Source organism: Zootoca vivipara, chromosome 9 (assembly GCF_963506605.1).
Source record: "Zootoca vivipara chromosome 9, rZooViv1.1, whole genome shotgun sequence".
Taxonomy (NCBI): domain Eukaryota; kingdom Metazoa; phylum Chordata; class Lepidosauria; order Squamata; family Lacertidae; genus Zootoca; species Zootoca vivipara.
In genome coordinates this window covers 31,050,536-31,071,210 of record NC_083284.1, presented here as the reverse complement: position 1 = coordinate 31,071,210, position 20,675 = coordinate 31,050,536, and the positions used below count along the sequence as shown (strand labels likewise).

At 40.4% G+C, this 20,675-nt stretch overlaps 1 protein-coding gene across 1 annotated transcript; it reads right to left on the bottom strand.

Annotated features, from left to right (window-relative positions):
• Window positions 1-12: 12 nt before the first annotated feature.
• PLK4 (polo like kinase 4) lies at window positions 13-20,161 on the bottom strand. The gene is made up of 16 exons (XM_035112542.2): window positions 19,948-20,161; window positions 15,867-15,962; window positions 14,672-14,767; window positions 14,479-14,593; window positions 12,890-13,922; window positions 11,541-11,641; window positions 9,007-9,365; window positions 7,588-7,692; window positions 6,896-6,998; window positions 4,175-4,324; window positions 3,549-3,679; window positions 3,109-3,197; window positions 2,818-2,968; window positions 2,421-2,561; window positions 1,762-1,868; window positions 13-622 (listed from the first exon to the last, which is right to left on the bottom strand). The coding sequence occupies exons 1-16, from the start codon at window positions 19,975-19,977 to the stop codon at window positions 523-525; spliced, it is 2,907 nt and encodes a 968-aa protein (XP_034968433.1). The 5' UTR covers window positions 19,978-20,161; the 3' UTR covers window positions 13-522.
• Window positions 20,162-20,675: the final 514 nt, after the last annotated feature.

Genomic DNA, 20,675 nt, shown 5'->3' with positions numbered 1-20,675 from the left:
AATAAAGCAAGGGGTCTGAACAGTTACCACTGCATTTATTTTTTAAAGGATCTTTGCAGGGTTATATCATTAGAAAAACAGTTAGAAAAATATAAAAATTATAAAACAATACACTTTACATATCAGCTGAAAGTAACATAAAATACAAAGTATTTACAGGCACAAATACTGTAACTGCAGAGATGTGCTTTGATGCCAGAGTTATAAGAACAGTAGAGAATAACACACACACATACACACAGAGAGAGAGTGAGTTCAGACTCCCTTCATGAAAAGTAACAAGCACCAGTGGTCACAACAGTTTCTGTAATCCATTATATAAAAATGCAAGTAATTTGGCCTTGATTGGTCATACTTTAAAAAGCTTTACAAGTGCTTAGCTAAGCAGAACACAGCAACTCTTATCATCATATGCTTTAACCAGCCAAGAAGGTCTGAGTTCATTCAAGAAGCTCTGCTTCATGCCACCACAGTAGGTAATTTCATCACCACCAAGTTATTAGCCTTCATGTTTCAAGTTTGTCAGTGCGGACCAACTGGATTGGTAAACATTACCAGAATGGAAGATAAACAATGCAACTTCTCTTTGATGTACTCCGGCAATTTTTCATTCTCTCCATACCTAGGAAACAGCAAAATATTTAGATGAGTAGATTTAATAGCACACACATAAAATATACCCAGTACTGATTTCAGCCAGTTAACATTTTGGTCCAGTGCTGGTATACAGTTGCTCCTTTTAATGCGAAGAAGTTAGAAGGCTTTGTTAATTCCAAATTCACTCCTTCAGTATATAAACCAGATATTCCAACTTGAGGGGCTATTATTCTATGATGATTTACCATATCATGAGATCCAAACCTAATGGCTGAAAGCAGTTCTTATTTAATATGCAAATTTCAAAGCAAATGAAGTTCATTGTCCTCGTGTTGTCTCTTGGAAGACGGTGACTTTTGACAGCCCAGAAGTGTAGCTAAGTCTCTGCGAAGTATACAACTCTGCAATGTTGCCCGGCAGTACTAGACCCCACTACATATTGAGCATTGGGCTGAAGCTGTGAGTACAACCATTCAGTTTTACCTATTGCTTTTAACCCCATATTGCAGATTGAGCTGAAAGAGCAGTGCAGTTCAGGTTGGAGGGCCGTGCTGAGAAAGAGTATCTGTTACAGTAACCCTCCTATGTAATCTACTGTTAATACTGCAAGTCAGAAGTGAGGTTGAAGTGGACCCCCACCCACTCAACATCTCAGATTGCAAACAAAGGTCAATCTTCTTAAATTGCCCCCTCGGATTTCCTCCCAGGCTAAATCAAAACAATCAGTGCAGGCAACAGCCTTGTGTTCAACTGACAGGCATGTAGACTGGTTGAAAAAGTATTTTCGGTGCAGTACAAAGATTTTAAAAAAGACTATAGGTACCCACTATAAGCCTGTGTGTAGACTCAAAGACACAGTATAAGAAGGGAAAATGGGTAGAGGGACAGGAAAATTAGCAGATAAACATTTGTACAGTTAGGATATTCTACTTTTACTACATATAGTGCATCTAGTTTTGTCTTTTTCTTTTTTGTATATATCTTTGTTACTCCCACCACCCCACCAATTATTAACTTGGGCTAGAGTGAGAGTTACCAATACACAGTACAACATCATCTACAACGGCAGCAAGTGCTATTATGTATGACAGTAGCAATACAAAATGTTGGAAAAGTAACTGAAATAATCAGGAATGTACTATCAGTATCAAAACTGACACTCACCTCACTGTGTCACCAGCTGGAGATGTGTATGTGATGGAGGAAACGCCAGCTTGAGCTACCAACTGGGATCCATCATTAAATTGAACCCATACTGCTCCACTAGTCAGCTAATAGGTAAAAATATTATAGAATTAGTTTGCACTGAAATACGACAATGAACTCTTTCCCAGCATTTTATCTTTCTAGTCAAGAAGCTTTATTTAGCATGGATTGACACAGCACAGCCATCCTAAGTTGCACCTGAAGGTTCACTTCCTTCAGAAGAAACGCTCTTCCAGAAGTAGAATCTGGATACAATCTACTGTGTTTTGTCATGCAAGATAAACAATCCTGATTTTGCCCATTTTGTGCAACTTCAGCAGGTTCTGACAATTTGTGCAAGGAGAACGTATTCCAGTTTAAAGTGCAGAAAGTAACTACGCACAAAGCTTTGTATTCTTCCATTAACTAATTCCTGATCTGCAATAGATTGAGGCAATTAAGTAAAATAAATAAATAAAACTCTCAATAGGGAACAGAGCTGATTCCATGCATCATCAATTATACTATCAGTTCCTTTTCAGTAGAAGTATAACAACTGCTGCATTACAGCTCAGCTTGCTCATCTTCCTTTACACAAGAGACTGAATTTTCTGCTTTGCTGTTGATTACCAGCTCACCTGAGAAGCCCAGCCAACATTCTTTACAAAGACAGACTTTAACAGTTGAGCTGAATTTATAGCACACTCATTTGGGTGACTTAGGGTGCTCCTTGATTCAGTTGTTGCTGATGTAAATGCAGATCCTTCATATGCTGATATCTGGAATATAATTATGGAAATAGCAGTTGTGAACCATAAAGCCATGATATACTTCAGTGTTTAAAGAATGGTCATCTCTCTTGGGTGCACCTTACCTGACTTGGGTTTCAGACCTAGTTAAAATAGGCAACAACCCAATACCATTGGCTCTATTCCTCTTAAACATTTTTTTTACTTGGCAGGTTAAATTTAGCCTTCCAGCATAGTGTTTCCTAGGGCTCAAATAAAAGCAAGAACTACACACTCCTGTACTTACCGGGGGATTAATGTTAGGCACTTCACTTGAAGCATCAGAGCTGGTGGCGGTATCTCTCTTCATCAAGGCTATTTCCGCCAAAGAAGGGCTTGTATCTGGCAAAGTAGGAGGGAGCACTAAAGCCTTTGGAGACTCAGGGTTCCCTGGTTTCCTGGTAATGGAAGAATTATGCTCACATGTTTAAACTTTCCAACTTCCACTAAGAATATAAAAAGGCACAAACTAAAAATTTCATGTGGAGAGTGAGAAACATGTGCAACTGAAAAAATAATAATAGAAGAGGCTGCTTACCGCCCAACAATAAGGGGAAAAAATGGAACACTTCCATTTCTTTCTTCTGCCAAAATAGCAGATTCCAGTGCAAGACAAATGCGATGTCCCTATATTGAAAAATAGAAAACTTGCATTAAAACATGCTATTCCTTTCAAAAAGGGCAGGAATGCAATACTCGGGGACAATGGGCAGAGGCATTGATGTATTGTGCTAAATTAAAAGGTACAGATTTTTTTTAACCTTCCTATTGCATGACATGGAGTATGATCAGTGTTAAACAGGATAAAGTTCAATCCGTAACATTTCCTTGATCTCTACACCCCTCAACTTCATAGGAACCTTTCAAAATCAGTCATGTATTTAGAACAATAAAAGGAATCCAAGTCTGCTAATTTGCCATTTGGAAGCATTTACCCATGTGCACCACACCCACTGAAACATTACAAATAATATTTACCTCATTTGCATGATCCACATATATTTGTATATCCTTTTCTAAACCAATTTCACTCTCTTCTTTTATAGTGTAGGCTTTTCCAGACTTTTCTATTACTCTAATTACGCCTGCTGTCTTGTGGATTTTTGCCCCTATAAAAAACAAAAACACATTACCTTGGGTACACATACATTGACAATATGATCTCACTCTAGCAGAAGTAATTAGTAAACAGAAGATTGCACTTAACAACTACGTACAGTTCAAAAACAATTACAAAAACAATTATCACTGAATTGAGTGTGTTAACAAGAAGTGCTATCTGCTAAAACTCATATAATTATCTTTTGGATTTTCAATTTGTTCTTAATATTTACATTTAATCGCCAATAAAATAAAGTATTATAAGAACGTAGTTTCCTCCTAATAATAATGCCATGCCATACGTGTTACAGTACATTTCAAATTAGGATTTTTTGAAGTATACAATTTTGTGTGGTATATAGGAAATAGTTCTTTAAAATATAAAAGCTAAACTAAACTAAATCTCTATTAGGTTTTAAAATGCCCTAACAGTTGGCTAATTTATAATTTAATGCAATTTAATGGGTGACGGGATGTGTAGAAAACAGCTTAAGGATACATACCATCATAAAAACAAATTTCCACATCTGCAGGAGGGGAGTTTTCCATCAACATACACTTGGCATATCTTGTATAGAAGGTGACTTTGGGAGTTTTGGATCTTACCAACTGCACAAATTTGGCAGCATACTGATACTTTTTCCAGTACTTCTCTAAAATGAATATGTAATGAACAGTGATTACAATTCAAATCACCTGTCTTCTTACATGCACAACACATATGGAGGGGTGGGAAGGTACAGACGTTGCTCCTCCAAGTAATGTAATTATTATTATTTTAATTACATTTTTGGAGGAGCAACATTTATACCCTATCTGTACCTATATTATTCATTTATATGGTGTACTCAAAGCCCATTTGAGTATTGGCCAGGTGGGTATCATTTATAGCTTTAACAAGTGATGCTACTTTGTGATTTGTTCATATAATGCATTTTTGCCAAGCAACTTTCATGAGACCACTGAGGAAGACCATGGTAAAAATGTTTGGGTTTTGTTAGTTTGCTATTTTAACTGTTCAGTTTATTGACATTTGTGTGTGCTCTGTGATATTTCATGCGCCACATTTATTTTGTCTGTCGATATTATGTTTGTTTATACTATTCATGCTTGGATACCGGTATATTTTTTTGGACACAAATAGATACATATTGTTTTTTAAAATTTGTACTAAATTTGATTGATTGATTCCTTTGTACAGTATATGTATTACATTAGCTTGTATATATTCTTTTGATCCCATTTTTAATTACTCCTTTAGTTTCTTGGGATTTACTTCCTTTGTGTATCAATCAATAATTATACACATGTTTTTACTGCTGAAAGGATGCAACAGGATGTTCTTTAATTTTTAATAGTAAAACAAAAATATATCAGACCTCCGGCGCTGCCGCCATGTCAAATAGTGGATGCCAGCCGTGCAGTTAATTAAGGATAATCTGGGAGTAATTATCCTTGCAAGCCCACCCACCCCAGGTCGAGGAGGAAGAGAGCTTTCACTCGCGGATCGTCCAATAACTACCTCTCGCTCTGATGGAATGTGGGGGCAGGGACACAGAGTGCGTAGCACTGCACGTATTGGAAACTCCCCAATGTGGCTGCCATAAGCAGAGGTACTTCTGTTTCTTTTAAGATGAATCTAAATTCGGACTTAAGAAACAGATGTGTCCTGGATGAAGGAGAAAGATAACTTGCTAAACGAATCAGCCACTGAGTGCCAAGGTTTTGATCTGGAGAGGACTCATCGTAATTGGAATGCTACGTAAGTGAAGGGGAGCCTTTGTTCTCTTTTTACATTATATTTACACTATTTGCTGTGCTATATTTGGCAAGCCTTCACTGAATGGATTACAACTATATATGGAATGCAAGAGGGATTCAAAAAGAACTTATAAGTTTCTTTACGGAGAACTTAAGAATAGACTGTGAACTACTGTGATGACTTGTGACAGTGCCTACTAAAGAGGGCTCTAGTTCTGATTTATTATGGTTCTGGTGAGACAACAGCTCGTTTGGAGTTTGGAAAGGATCAAAGGCGACAAATGCTGAAAGTAAGCCAGGAATCACGGCCAGACATTGGCGTGCTTTCGGTTTTGGAGAGGCAGAATGGAGAAGTTGTGGTGTACTAAGAAATGAATTCTCGAAGGAGGGGTAATGTTAAAGAGGATTGATTGCAACATGAAGGAAAAGAAGAAGGTAAACAAATATTTCACACAGAAAACTACAGGATATAAATTCCCTCTGCAAGTTAATGGCTTTGGATTTATTAAATACGAACAAAAGTCATCACACCGGTGGCTGATAAAACAAAGGATTAAATTCGGAATTGTGGTATTTGGACTAATTAAGAGAATTGGAGCAGGACCAAGGAAAAACACCAACTCTTGATAGCCAGAACACGGGAAGTCATCCAAAAACATTGAATTTGGAACTGATTAACTGGCTTTTTTATTGTATTATGATTTGGTATTGTATTAATGTGCCTCCATTGGATTGTTATCAATGAAAAATTAATAAAAATTATTTTTTTATAAAAAACACCATAAATCACTGCAAGTTAGGGCAATAAGCTTACATGGCACACAAAGTATAAGAATTTCAGTAACTTGAATTTTAATTCAAATCTCTACATGGAAGTTTAATGCATCTGTAATACCTATGATATTCTGATAGTGAAGGGAAACATAATTACTAGAACAGCATCCATATATAGGATGCTGCAATAGGATCCTGATCCATTGGAGGAATGGGGAATTCTTTGCTCACCTATCTTTCCTTCTGCAGCTCCCAGCACTACTTCCCTTACTATTTTCCAAGGTCCCCCAAACCATGGAGCAGCTTTTCAAGGAACACAGGCAAAACAAAGAACTGCTGAAAACAGCTTTTCCCCTTTGCACTGGCTGAAGTGTCTGGATCCAACCTATAATTACTGGCAAATATCCAAAGAAAAACAAAGGGAGCTTTCCTTGTTCATTTATTTGTTTGAACAACAAATCTCTGTCACATGCTGCTTTTGAATTTCTTCTCATTTTCAGAAATAGTTATCACAGGAGTGCCTGGCGTGCTATGGTCCATGGGGTCATGAAGAGTCGGACACGACTAAACGACTAAACAACAACACGTTGCATGGGAGGCTAAGAACCATAAGCTCACCCACCCACCCACCCCAGGTTGTTTGGCTCCTTGCCATTGTTTCTGAATGGGCCAATAGAAATGCACCTTACCTGGCAAGTTGCCAAAACTATATATATTTGCGTCCTCAGGAGGTGGTAGGGGTCTATTATTCAGAGGGATGCCTTTTCCTTCATTTGGGTGGTAAACTGTGACCTTAATACACAGAAAAAACACAATCTCAGAGCCAAAGAGTTATTTGTTTAATGCTCCTTTCTGGAAAATGAACAAGTTGTTATGCACTACAGGATACTGAAAATTTGAATCTGGCATGTGTAATGTCCAAAGTCCTTCCTCAAAAAAGAACAGTTTCCTATCCTCACTAAGCAAGATTATCTGCAGCTTTTACAGGTACCGATATTTTAGTTAGATCTTTGCTTCTAAAGACAGAAGTAGTTAGTAAAATCAAATGCCTTTCACTCTTTCATGGAATTGTACCAGCAATTTTACCAGAAAATCTATGATTACTCATTTTCTGGTAAAATTAAGTCAGTTATTTAAACTACAATGAACGCTTCAGATTTCACACATGCTTCACGTATAGGCATTTAGCATAAAGGAGGGCTCATTGTTAATATGTACATACAAAGTTCTTTAAAAAAAATTACTTGATTTCCAGAAGCAAAAAATCAGTGAAACAAGCTTATAAGTGTGATGAGGCATATTACACCTTAGTAATATTGGCAGAAACACACCATTTCAATACTGCCGATGAAGTTAGAAGAAATAAAAAATTAATACTCACTGCACTTCCATCACAAGATATCCTCAGAACTTCTTTTACAAACTCTTGCGAATTATATTCTTTTAGAAATTCCATATATACTTCTCCTGCATCTAGAATACTCACCTAGCATGTAAATTGAAAACAGAACACAGCCTAAATAAAACACTTTCGAAGAAATCCAATGTAAATGCCCCCTCCTCTTTCCCCACCATTTACATCAAAATGAACTAAAATAATGCAGTGAAGTAAAGAACTATTTTTGTGCTCCTTGTTGAGTGCTTTAAGCCTGAACAGAGGAGGTACTATTTGCAGTGTGACTGAAAAACTATTAGGCTGCTGAGGATTTGTGAGGCAGCCAATTAGGGTGTTCCAACCTCACTGGATTTACAAATACTACCGGTAGGAGAGAGAGATGGGAGGATCAAGGGGAAAACAATACCATGAAAACAAAAGCAAAAGAGGGAAACACAATAGAATGAGATATGATACATACTGGAAAGGAAACCTAGTACAGTAAAAAAATTAAGAATTGACTAGAAGTCTTTTAAGTCCAATAACTGAACTGAAATCTGACAGTGTATGTTGATTGTATTTATGTTGATGACAAAAAAATGACATACATACTGGAAGTAGTTAAGATATTATTTTATGACTGCTAAGAGATTTATTATTAAAAACCTGCACACTTTGCAACAGAATAAGGACCAACAGACTATATTACCCTTACTTCCCACTATCCTTACTATATTACCCTTACTTCCCATTATTTGGTCCCATTATCTGGGACCAAACGTTCAAAGGCCACTAGACACCTGAGCAAGGCTTCTTCCAATCAGGTGTTGCTCAAGTAAAGGTGGGAATTGGATAGGTGACAAAAACCCACGTTGCACTAATTCACAACTACAGCTTCACTGCCAATGCCAAAGTAGCAGTCATCAGCATTCTTGCCATGACGGTTGCTTCTTGACTGGATCACACCAAAGCCATCCTATAAACAACCCAGTCATCTGCGTTCAATTTAGCTGTATTGCTGTAAGAGCCAATTCCTGGCAAGCAAAGCAGAGCCAGTCGTTTCTCATCTGATCGCTAAAAAACCAGCTTCAATAAGATATCCCACAAGGGACTGGGGTCAGTGTTCCCATGGCCCTTTGTGGGGTATCTCATGGAAGCTGATTTTCTAATAATCAGATCAGAATCGGATGACTGCCTTGCGAGTTAGCAACTGGAATGGGCTCTGATCTAATGCAGAGGACTGGTCTATTAATAGAGGTGTGCATCTTTGAAAATGAAGAAATGTTACAGTTCTTGTCACCTGATTATCAAGAGAAGAGCAACACCAGTCAAGTTCATTGGTTCATATTTAAAAATGCGGGAGAGCTCCATTTTTATAAAATTGTCACTGCAATTCATTATTTTGAAATATAGTACAGTACATACCACTGCATTTTTTGTTTTTTGCCTAATTGGCTTTAGTCTATGAGCATTCAGAGGTGATACAACACTTTGCAGTGCAGGTTTCGGATGTCCATATTGTCGCTCTTTGCCCCCATTTCTTCTGCTTTCAGACACTAGATGGAGACCAAATGCAGGTGCTGGCAGAGCCTTCTCAGCAGTGTATTTCCTTGTGTCCAGTGGCCCTACAGCTGGTGCTGTTGGTTGTGCAGATTCAGGGGGTCTTCTGCATTTTAAGCCATTCCATGCATTTTTCAGTGTTTCTTGAGGCACACCAAGATGGAATCGAAAATCTCCACTTGTGTTCTTAATACTACTGTCATATAAAGGTTCCTGCATCTGAGCTGAAGCAGCAAAGGAATATTTTAATGATTTAGAAAATGCATTACAGGATTCTTCCTAGTTTTTACAAGAGAAAAAAGTTATGTCTCTATAAATGAGGCTAGGAAAGCATCACGTCATTTTTGTCTACTCACAAATTGACAATGTTTAGTGTAAACACCATGGGAAAGTTACTGTTGTATGTATGAGAAGCTAAATATTGTGGCACATAACCAACTTTTCTGAATTGTTTGTAACCAATGTTAATAGCAACAACTTCCTTTACTATTTACCAGAAAACTGGTTTAAGTTTGCTTAAATTTAACTCTACTCAAGGAGATTAAACATCATGTTATGGGTTCTTCCCATGCAAACAGATGGACTGGGAGTGGTTAAATAAAGCATTTGGGATGGTATCAAAAAGCAGCACCACCAGGTAAAGTGCATGAAATATCATATGCACCTTCTGTCTAAGTACAGAAGCAATTAAAAGCAAAAATTAAGAAGAAAATTGCTTGAGGACTAAAATAATCCCAACTGTGTGTCCTATGGTGACAATTCCCCAAGGCATTCCTGGTTATTCAAAACAAAAGAAAATGTCTGAGAAGATTTAAGTAATCCTTGGCTAAATTACAGCTACATTCAGTGCTCTTTCACTAAATGAAGTAATTTGATGCAGGAGAACAAAAGCTCCTCCTTCCCTTATGGCCCTGTTCTTTCTACCCTCCCTTCTGCAGCAATGTTTATATAATAAGCAGTTGCTGTTTTCATCCTTGATCTCTCTACACAGATAATTTATTATCAGTTATTAGCGCTAGACAGATGTTCTCCGCCTACACACAGGATCAAGATCATGCCAGCTCACAGAGCCCAACACATGCAGATATTCACAATTGTTATCGTTCCAGTTTGAGGGGTAAGAATTCTATACTGAGCCTAAACATAGATATCCATGTTTCCATCTTAACATAACTTTCACTGTGTGGATATCCAGTACACCCAGAAAATGCAGTGTCATAATCCAACCCTAAATGTGCATATATAGATGTTTGCATTTTGCCTTCTTAGTAAGGACAGATAACTTTAGGCAGCTTACCAAAACAAACTTTTGAACTGGAATATGTGTATCTTAAATAAATACAGTATTCCTTCACAACATAGTTAGGAGCATATTCTGTTGTTAGTCAGGTTAAGAGCTAACCTTAGTTGTAGCAATTGGAGGTGACAAGAGGGGAAAGGGCTCTTAGACAGCATAACCCAAACCATGATTTATGACTTGTTGGACACAATTAACCCTTTACACTAAGATATCTACCTTTCATAGAATTACTACACAGGTTACAGCTGAGGTCCATCTGCACAATTTTTCATCTGTGCACGTACAGGTGGAACATCTGAATTCAAACTTATGTCAAAAAGTGCACCTGTCTGGAAACTTGGATTGTATCTTTATGAAAATGTGATGGCAAACATGGGCTTGATATTACATAATATCAATGGGGCTCAGAAAAAGCTGGACTTGGGAGTTCTGCAGCATTATCCATCACCACAGCATGTTCCTTTAAGCGGTATTTACTGTATATTCCTGCATATAAGACTACTTTTTAACCCAGGAAAATCTTCTCAAAAGTCGGGGGTCATCTTTTACGCCAGGTCGTATTTCTTATATGGCGAGTATATCCCAAACCCTATATTTTAACTGGAAAAGTTGGGGGTCATCTTATACGCCGGAATATACGGTATGTATGAAGAGGGACTGAGAAAAGTACAGGGGGGATCCAAGGCAACTCCCTATAATTATTAAATGTAGACAGTGCTTATATTTATGACCATGCTGGGCTTAAAATACTCAAAGATTCCTTCAGAGAACATGCCCCAAGCAACACACACACACACATTATGGCTACCCAGATACTGCTGGACCACAACTCCCAGCATCCTGATCATTGGCCATGCAGCCTGGGGCTGATGGGAGTTGGAAGTCCAACATCTGGAGGACACCAGCCCTTCCACAACCCATAACACATTTCATCATCTAAAGTTCATCTTCACATGGAATCACTTCTAAGTTAATCTCTCAGTTAAAAACATTGTCCTTGGATGGATACACAGTGTCTGCTGATAGGAATGCTATCTTTTGAGAACTCAATGCGTCCAACACACAGGCAATAAAACACTCTCATTAAATAAATCCATACCATTTAGTTGCATATTTCCAAGCCACTGCTGCATTGTTTCAGCTTGGGACTTCGGTTCTAATAAACCAACACTGGGCTTCATTGGACAGAGATAATTTGAACTAAAGACAAAGAATTATTCATAAGTACACTTCATAAATATGGACACAAATAACTTATTGATCACTAAAATAGATTAAGTTCTATTTGTGGAACATGTTGTATCACTACATGATATAAATAACAGGTTTGTTTCCACTACATAGTCCTAATATTTTAAACTACTATAGGTGAACACTTTGAACTGAGACAACTTGCAATTTTTCAGTATCAGATTCTTATACTCAAATGACACTATGTAAAATTAGATATTATTTTTAATTTCTTAGTTTAAAGGCATTTCATAGTATAAAGTTAATAGCTGAGAATCAATGGAGGCCATTTCTAAGCTATAATGATCCACAGCTACACGCAAAATGAGCCCCACTGTATTTTAGAACTTAGCTAGAACTTTTCCGAGTCCATTTGTCACTTACAAGATAGGAGATAAGTCATTGGCTTGACTACAGTAGGCATTCTGAGTGCACAAGCAGCTCATCAGGAACAGGACTATATATGAAAGCTACACTTTATTTTTTAAAGTCATGAATCAATGCCCCCCCCTTCTGCAGTCCTCTTATCTGCACAGCTACAGACTTATTTCCTTTGGTCACATAGGTTCCGACTCTGACTTTCTGTTGCCACCAGCAGCCTTGTGCCCTTTACATAGATGACTAGGAAATAATTATGTATGCAAGCATTAGACATCACTCCCAACCCCTCATTCATGGAGTATTTACAAGATCAATGCTTGCTTTTTCCCCAGTTCACCGCAGTTTAGTGTTACGTACAAATCCAAAATTGTGTTTAATCTTAGTTATGGTGTACTAAAATGAAACAAGCTAAGTTTGTAAGACAGAGTTTAAAGTTGGTTCATTTCCATGGTTAAAATTAATCACAGTTTGTGACTAATTAATCAGAGATATGCCAGACTGCAGGTAAAAACTGAACATTTCTGATGTCCTCACAGATGTGCTAGAACAGGCATCCCCAAACTGCGGCCCTCCAGATATTTTCACCTACAACTCCCATGATCCCTAGCTAACAGGACCAGTGGTCGGGGAAGATGGGAATTGTAGTCCAAAACATCTGGAGGGCCAAAGTCTGGGGATGCCTGCGCTAGAAGAAAGGAAAGGGTGGAGCTGATGAGACCAAGACACATTCATGTAAAATCACAGTTTGGCATTTCATCCAGACAAGGTCATTATATTATAGGGGAATCAATTTTACATGATGCACTCAAAAAACAGATATATGAGAACAATTCTTACTGAGTTTGATCTTTCACAGGTGGAGACAGGTTTTTTTCCATTGAGCCAGAGCTGGATGGAAACTTTTCTTTAAATACAGTAGGAATATCACCATGGCTATTTGCAGGTGAGAAATCCTTCATGTTTCCTATTAGTCCTCCTCTGGACTTTGAGAGGATTTCCAGGGAATGGCACCTCTCCACATTATTTTGTACTCCTTGACTCTGACTATGGGATGTGCCGGATCTTTCAGAGGAGTGTGCCCTCCTGAGGTAGCGCGAATGCGGTCTTTCTTCAATCAGCTGCATTGCTCTTCCCCTACCAGTATTTCCCATTTCTTTTGCTGGGAGTCCCCAGTTGTTATGGGAACTACTTCCATAGCCAGATGAGACTTCACTTGCATTCTTATTTTTTGGAAGAATAGTCATTTTGTTGGGAAGTGGCTGACCCCCTAGAAGTCTTTTCTTCTCCTTTAAGCAGCCACTTGTACTGACACTGGGAGAGGCAGTAAAAGCAGTAGAAATGGTGGCATTTCCACTGTCCATTGAATCCTCTACAGTTCCTGAATCTTTGCTTCTTGCTGGGCTACACTTGGACATAAAAGGATGATCCAATACAGATGAAAGGCTTAAACGATCTGCTGGATTTTTGCGAAGCAACTTGTGAATAAGGTCTTGAGCCTCTTCTGACAAAAACATTGGCATTTCAAAATCTGCCAGCACCACTTTGTTCAAGGTGTTCTTTACTGTATCAGTATCAAAAGGTGGTCTTCCGGCCAGAAGAGTAAAGAGCATGCAGCCCAAGGACCAGACATCAGACTCAAGCCCATGCGCACTTCTTGTGGCTATTTCTGGAGAAATGTAATTAGGAGTCCCACACATTGTGTAATGCTTTTCATGAGGCATTGTCAGTTGGGTTGCAAGTCCAAAGTCAGCAATCTTGATGTTCATATTGTTGGTGAGTAAAAGATTAGAGAGTGTAAGGTCCCGGTGTAATATTCCATGGGAATGAAGATATAACATCCCTGTAATAATCTGGTGCATGAAGTTCCGAACTATATGAAATAAAAAAAGGAAGAAGGGTGTTAAGAAACATTTTGCTATTTTTCCTTTAAACATGATCACCACTTGCTTCTTATAACTAACAGATTCAACGTTTAGTGCAGCTCGGAAATTCATACTTAAGCAACTAATGAAACTTACAAATGAATCTAAGTGAAAACCATTTAAGAAGTGCTCAAACACACCCCTAATTTTAATATAATAAAATTGCATTTGCCAGTCTCTGCCCAAGGAGATGCCACACACAAACATATATATATCACCCAAGCCTCTGAGGGCAGAGGAACTACCAAGAGGGCCCCCTCTGCTGATCTCAGCACCCAAAAGGGTATGTAAGAAGCATATTACACCCCTTTAAAATTGATAACAAATACCTGCACAACAAACTCTACAAGATTGGGTGACTTTCAAAAGCAAGGTCTTACAGACCACTATGTCTAAAGAAAAATAATCTCATTGGCTATGTCCAAGCCCTGGGTGGATTCCAACCTATTTACTTGATGGAAAGGCTACTTCAAGGTGCAACAATGAGCAATATTTCAGCCTTACCTTCTTCTTCAGAGAAACGGTTCTTTCTGTTCTTTAAATATCTGCTCATTTCTCCATTGTGACACATCTCTAGTATCAGGTACACATAGTTGCTATCTTCAAAGTAGTTATACAACTAGAAAAAGGAAAACTAGTTTTAATATACAACAAAGTTTAGTTACTAGCATGTCAAGTTCTTAGTGTAAATTCTTACCTCAAGTACAGAGGGATGTTTCAGTTGACAATGTATCTTCACTTCATTTTGAACTCTTTGCACCATTCCAGCTTTATGCATAGCCTTTTTGTCAATCTGAAAAGATTTTCTTTTTAAAATTAAGCTCATACACACATAACAGTAATGATTTTTTTAAAAAAATATCAGGAATAGATTTAAGCTAAATGAGGGTTGGAAAGAGTTTATTGTTACATTTTATACTAATACCATCATTTCAGGTATGTCCTGCTTGCTTTAATCTCATGTTTAGATAACAATTCTTCAGAAATCTGCTTGACACCAGCCTTGAAATTAAGCCCAACTAAATAAAATGGGACTTGCTTCCAAATAAACATAGCAATGGGGTTTAAATGTTGTATTATATCCCTACATATATATTGAACTTTCTCAACAAACACTGACTAATGGCCAAACTACTACACAGTATTTTTAAAGCATGGTTTACTATTCAGTTTTGCTTTGCTTTGCTTTGCTTTTAACCAGAGGTGGCTAACCTGCAACACTTCAGATATTGAACTGTAATTCCCATCATGCTGTTGGCCATGCTGACTGGGACTGATGGGAGTTGGAGTCCATAATATCTGGAGGGCCACAAATTAGAAACCACACAGTCCAGAATCAGGACTGGGACCATGGTGCAGGTGGATATGTAAAAAAACAAACTTGTGCTGTTCTCTTGCTGCCGTTGATACCATTAAAAAAAATCTCCCTTATACTAAGGTCCCAATCCTAATTCCCCCCTCCACTGCTATTTAATAAAATTTTCACAAAAACAAAACACAAGACTCAACACATATAATGTGCAAAAGACTCCTCTAATTTCACATTATAATGTGCCTTGACCCTGAAAGCTATTCTATACTAAAAACAATCATCTATGCTGAGGAGTTTGGCAGATGAAGCACTTCAGATGTTAAGTGCTTAAAAGGCTTGACTGGTTTATGTGTTTACATAGTCAAGTATAGGGCAAGCACTATATGGAGAAAACCTTTGCAGCCTGGGAATCAAATTGACAGGTGAACAACAGAAACAAGGAACTAACAAGTTGTGGGAACGTAAGGAGTAAGTTAGAATGTAAAATATTGCATTTAATGTATTAGCTTACCCAGCAGCTTGGGATCTTATATTCTGGCTAATTTCAGTTACTTTGGTATCTGATCCAATGGCAACTTACCATTTTGATGGCAACTTCTAGGCCTGTTTTCAGGGATACTGCTCTGTAGACTCCTGCAAAGGAGCCCTTCCCCAAAAGGTTCCCCACCTTGAAATCCTGAAAAAGAAAAAGCAATGGTCACTGCTCTTACTGCCTCCTTCATCTGCACAGGTACGTATCAGCTACTGAGATAGTGTGGGATGTCAAGCATCTAATTGTTTTTAATATGCTACCTGTAAAAAAATTCCCCCTGAAATGTTTGCAGAGGAGATGTGATAAAATTTCCCCCTGAAATGTTTGCAGAGGAGATGTGATGAAATTTCCCCCTGAAATGTTTGCAGAGGAGATGTGATGAAATTTCCCCATGCCTTGTAATTTAAATAGCTGATATAAAGAGTCACCTTGATTCAAATTAATCCCTGTTCTGAAACAAAAAAGACTTTAAAGAGAAAACTATGAGGCTAGCTTGAACTGTGGGAGGAAAGTACTGCTTCCACTTCCCAATGCAGTGGGGGTTAGTAAGAGGATGCAACTAAAAGTAAAGAGGTTAAGGCTGCTTGTCCCTCTCACCTCCAAAGAAGTTTCTTTTAAAAATACATCCTGTTCATACCTTTCACATACCAACTGTCCCCTTCATCTACCCTTATCCATGTTTTGCTCCCATCACTCCGCAGTTCCATATTTCAGACTACAGTAATAGAAAACCTGCTCCGAAATCCGCATCCCTCTGGACTAGGGCCATGAATGTATTTTAGGAGGTAGGGCAAACGGAAGCAAATACAGAGATGCGTCGACACCGTACAAGTTCAGTCTTGCAGTTTCTGACGTTTACACGATACAAAAAACACAGGCTCTTCCACGTGTTTCAGCTTTGCCCAGCTGAAACCTGGTTCCGTTGGGCAATCCTCGTACTTCTCCCCCTCCACTCAAAAACCATCCTGTCCCCTTTCAGGATGCAGGTGGGGAAAACACTTGAGTGCCCTGGGGGCGAGTTAAAGGGCGCCCTGGCCGCGCTCTCGCACAGACGGCGCATGTTCAGCCGGAGGCGCTCCTCAGCAGAGACCCGCCGACGGCAGGAGGCGGCTTTACCTGAATGGAGCTCTCCCAAGGCGAGCACTGGGACATTCCGGCTGCGGAGGCTGCGCCGGGGCTGGGCACGGGAGAGAGCAGGAGACTGAGCAGCCACTGCGGCATCGCGGTGCCAGAGACTCGCAGCCACTGAGGAGCTCGCGGCGCCGGGGCTTGCGGGCGGCTCTCGCCTTGCCGCCCTTTCTCCCGCTCCCGGGGGAGACGCGGCTTCCATCCCCCGTTGCCAAGGAAACGGCCCGGGGGAGAGACGCCAGAGCGGAGGCGCCCCCCGCCCGCGGATCCCGCGCGCCGCCCGGCTGTTGCCGCCGCCGAAAACGGCAATGGTTAGGGCCCCCCGCCCCTCCTCGCGCGATATGGAATAAGGCCCCCCGAGCGGTCCAAGGCTCGCTTCCGAGCACGCAGGGACAGGGCTGCACAGTTAAACTGCTTGCAAACTCCTTGACAAAAGAAAGGTGTCCTGGAGAGGCTTCGCCCCACTTATAAGAAGTAGCAGCGAGCTGGGTTTCTCCTTTCTTCAACGCAAGGCTCTTGGGGTTAAAAACTTTGCCCTCGTGAAAGAAAACGATTTTGCGTTTTAAGAGCGATGGATGCTTTTTATAGGGCTGGCCTTCTGTACCTATGTAGCCTTGCGGGTAGTGGAAGTCCAAGAGCTAGTGTCAAAAAAACTAACGTCCAACGGTTCAAAGGATTTAGATAGCTGCATATCTTACAAAAATTGTGGCATTTTCAAAACTGCCTGGGGAGTTTAGAAGTTGGCATCTACCTCCCCAACTCCTTTCTAGGGGCAATGATTATATCATGAGGTACATGAATTAAAGCGAATTGTTATATTGCCAGCCTTTGGGAATATTGAGTGTGCTTGGTGGGCACCACCCCTTCCGACTGATTTGCGTTTTCCACTCTATTGACATAAAAAGAGAAATGTGCACCCACATACATTCATTTACCAAGGGCTCTGGATCAATGTTGGTTGCAGTAGAATCAAAATACATCCTCTTTTGTTTGCATGATTTGGCAACCACCAGACTACAGTGATGAGGATGACTGATAATATACAGTGGTACCTTGACTTACGAAGGCGATCCGTTCCGCGGTGCTCTTCGTAAGTCGAAACCTTCGGATGTCGAAGCATCCATTTTGTGCAGGCGCTGACTGCTTCTGCATAGGCGCAGAATGCACGTGTGGCAAAAAGACTTCCGGGTTTGCCGACTTCGTAAGTCGAAACCTTCAGAAGTCAAGGCATTCGGATGTCGAGGTACCACTGTATTTTAATTAGATTGCATATCATCTTATGAAGTTACTGTACCTAATGATTTGGAAATGATGGGTGGTTTGGAGTTGAAGTAGGAGTGGGGAAATAGAGAGCATGTGCTGGGACTTTCTGGAGGTTGTATTCCCCCTTCCCACACTGCCAATGTTTTCATAACTAGTCCAACATTCTGTTCTGACAGTGGTCAATCAAACACCAGTGGATCACCAATATGCAGAACCCAAGCACAAAAGGACTCTCCCCTCCTGAGGTTTCCAGCAACTAGTTTTCATAAGCATACAGCCTTCAACTGTGGAAGTCAACCATTAATAAGCATGAATAGCATGATTAATGTGCCCAGCTGTGGAGTACAAAAAAGGAAAATCCAATATCTGTTTAGTTTGGATAATATCACAAATAAAAGTATAACCTGTTGTTGAAACAATCATTTCAGTATAAATCATAATACTTGCTCGGCTGTAGTTTACCACTACAGACTTCAGAGAACACTTTAGCACACACTTCCTCCAAAGCTTACTTATGGGAGTACTCTAATTATGCCTGGCTAATAGAGGAAATTTGGGGAACGATGCTCCAAACCCAATTTGGCAACCAGCCAGACCCTGAATGTAAACAAAGCCTTCCTGAGAAAATGTTATAACAGATTTCAACACTTGTAGCAATTGTAGCCCTTTTATCTGAGCTCTGTGAGCTAAAACATAACGCTGCAGAATTTGGTAATGTTTCAAATTATTCATGCTGGTTTGTCAAAGCACATTAGTTCACATTTATCATAGTAAATAATTACTAGATACAAATGAGAATTTCTCAGGGGTAGATGCAATCTCCTTCTAGAATTACAGGCTGCACAGATGACCATTACAAAAGCTACAATTAAAACCACATAACCATTTGTTTGGTCACCTGTGGCTAACATCTTCAGGCAACTGTATGGTGTTCAGAGGGAACACCATACAGTACAAGGAAGAAGCATGGTGACACATATACTAAGAATAATGTTGTGAGGATGCTAATAAATACCCAAGTTAATCCTCCGTAAACCTTTTTAACTAGTCCAAAATAGCTACCACACCTTAGTTCTACAGAATCTATACAAACACTGATTAGAACCCCTGCATCAACCACATCTTCAGTTAATGGCAAACATTCAAGTTGTGTCGAGTTTAGCCCTATGAACTGCTTGTTCTTTTTAAGTCATACACTAAAGGACATAAATTTAAGAGCTGTTAAAGTGCAGAGTTGCCAGTCTATTCTGGCAAGGCTTTGCACCTTGAAAAACTGTGAGTTTGGTACAAATTTTACAGATGGAGACTTCCCATTTTTAATGCCACCGTGATTATTGTGAGCTGCTTTGAGCTCAGCATTTGTCTCTGACAAATATCATAACAAATCAAAGGCACTGTAAAAAAGCATAGGTTGGTTTTCTGCCTGCCACGCAGCTCTTGATGACACTAATGCGGAGGCAGCGTAGAAGCAGGGGATGTGCAACCTGGTGCCATCCAAGGAAAAGGAAGAAAAGAGAAGCGACCTCATCCTGAACCAGGGAAGTGGGAGGGGTCGAGTGTTTTAAGTCGCTGGTAAGGCGAAACCCCGCCCAGCATCACGCAGCGCCTGTCAGAAAGCTGGACGGGACCACCTGCAACAACACCCAGCCCTGCTCCCCCTCCACTATATCCGAGACTCCCCCCGCCCGAGGCCGCGAATGGCTCGTCCCCACCCACCCCGTAATGGCCGTTTCCGCACCTCAATCTTGTCGCCGATACAGGTCGCCATGGCGGCGGCGGCGCTCGCTCTCCCCGCGTCACTCTCTTCCTTTCCTATAAGCTACCACATGGCCGGGTAATGCGCGTCTCTTTCGCCACCGTTGCCGCTCCGCAGGCCTCTCCCTCCCCGCTACGGGGGTCGGGGAGAAACCCCTTCCTTGAGGGGCTCCATTTTGAAAATCCCGCCCGTTACCAAAGCCGCCTTTGCGTCAGCTTGCGCATGACGCCATCGCGCAGTCCCCTCCGCCTATCCTCTGGCTCTTTGTGAGCGGGGCGGGGCGCCGTAAGGCTGTTTGTGGCCTCGGAGAAAAGCAGTGCAGAAGGGCGCGTGCGCGGTACAATCAGTGTTCTCCGCTAGGCTTGCTGAGGAAACCCGCCCTCTAGCGGCAAGGATGCGGAACGCCTATGTTTTCATTTGCTTTGTTTGTTGTTTGTAAAGACCTCCGCTGGGTCGAAGTCATTCCGGCATCCTTAGCCGACCAGACGCTGCTAAGGAAACCCAGGAGGAGCAGGGCATAAATGTCATGGTTCTCCTTTGGTCCCTTCCCACCGCATTGTTCCTTAAATGTACACTATGCATCTCACCTCTCGCTATGCTACCTCTTCAGGCTAGTCTACCTTCCGGGGTTGCTGTGAAGATAAAAGAGAAAGAGCCACGTGCCCTGCCTCCAGCTTCTTGGAGTAAAGGCAGGACGGAAATAATTTAAC

Coding starts and splice junctions, on each gene's coding strand:
- PLK4 (XM_035112542.2), bottom strand. CDS start 19,977: ATGGCGACCTGTATCGGCGACAAGATTGAG. Junction 14,594..14,671: donor AACATCCCTCTGTACTTGAG/GTAAGAATTTAC, acceptor TCCTTTTTCTAG/TTGTATAACTACTTTGAAGA. Junction 2,969..3,108: donor TTTCCCCTTATTGTTGGGCG/GTAAGCAGCCTC, acceptor TTCCATTACCAG/GAAACCAGGGAACCCTGAGT.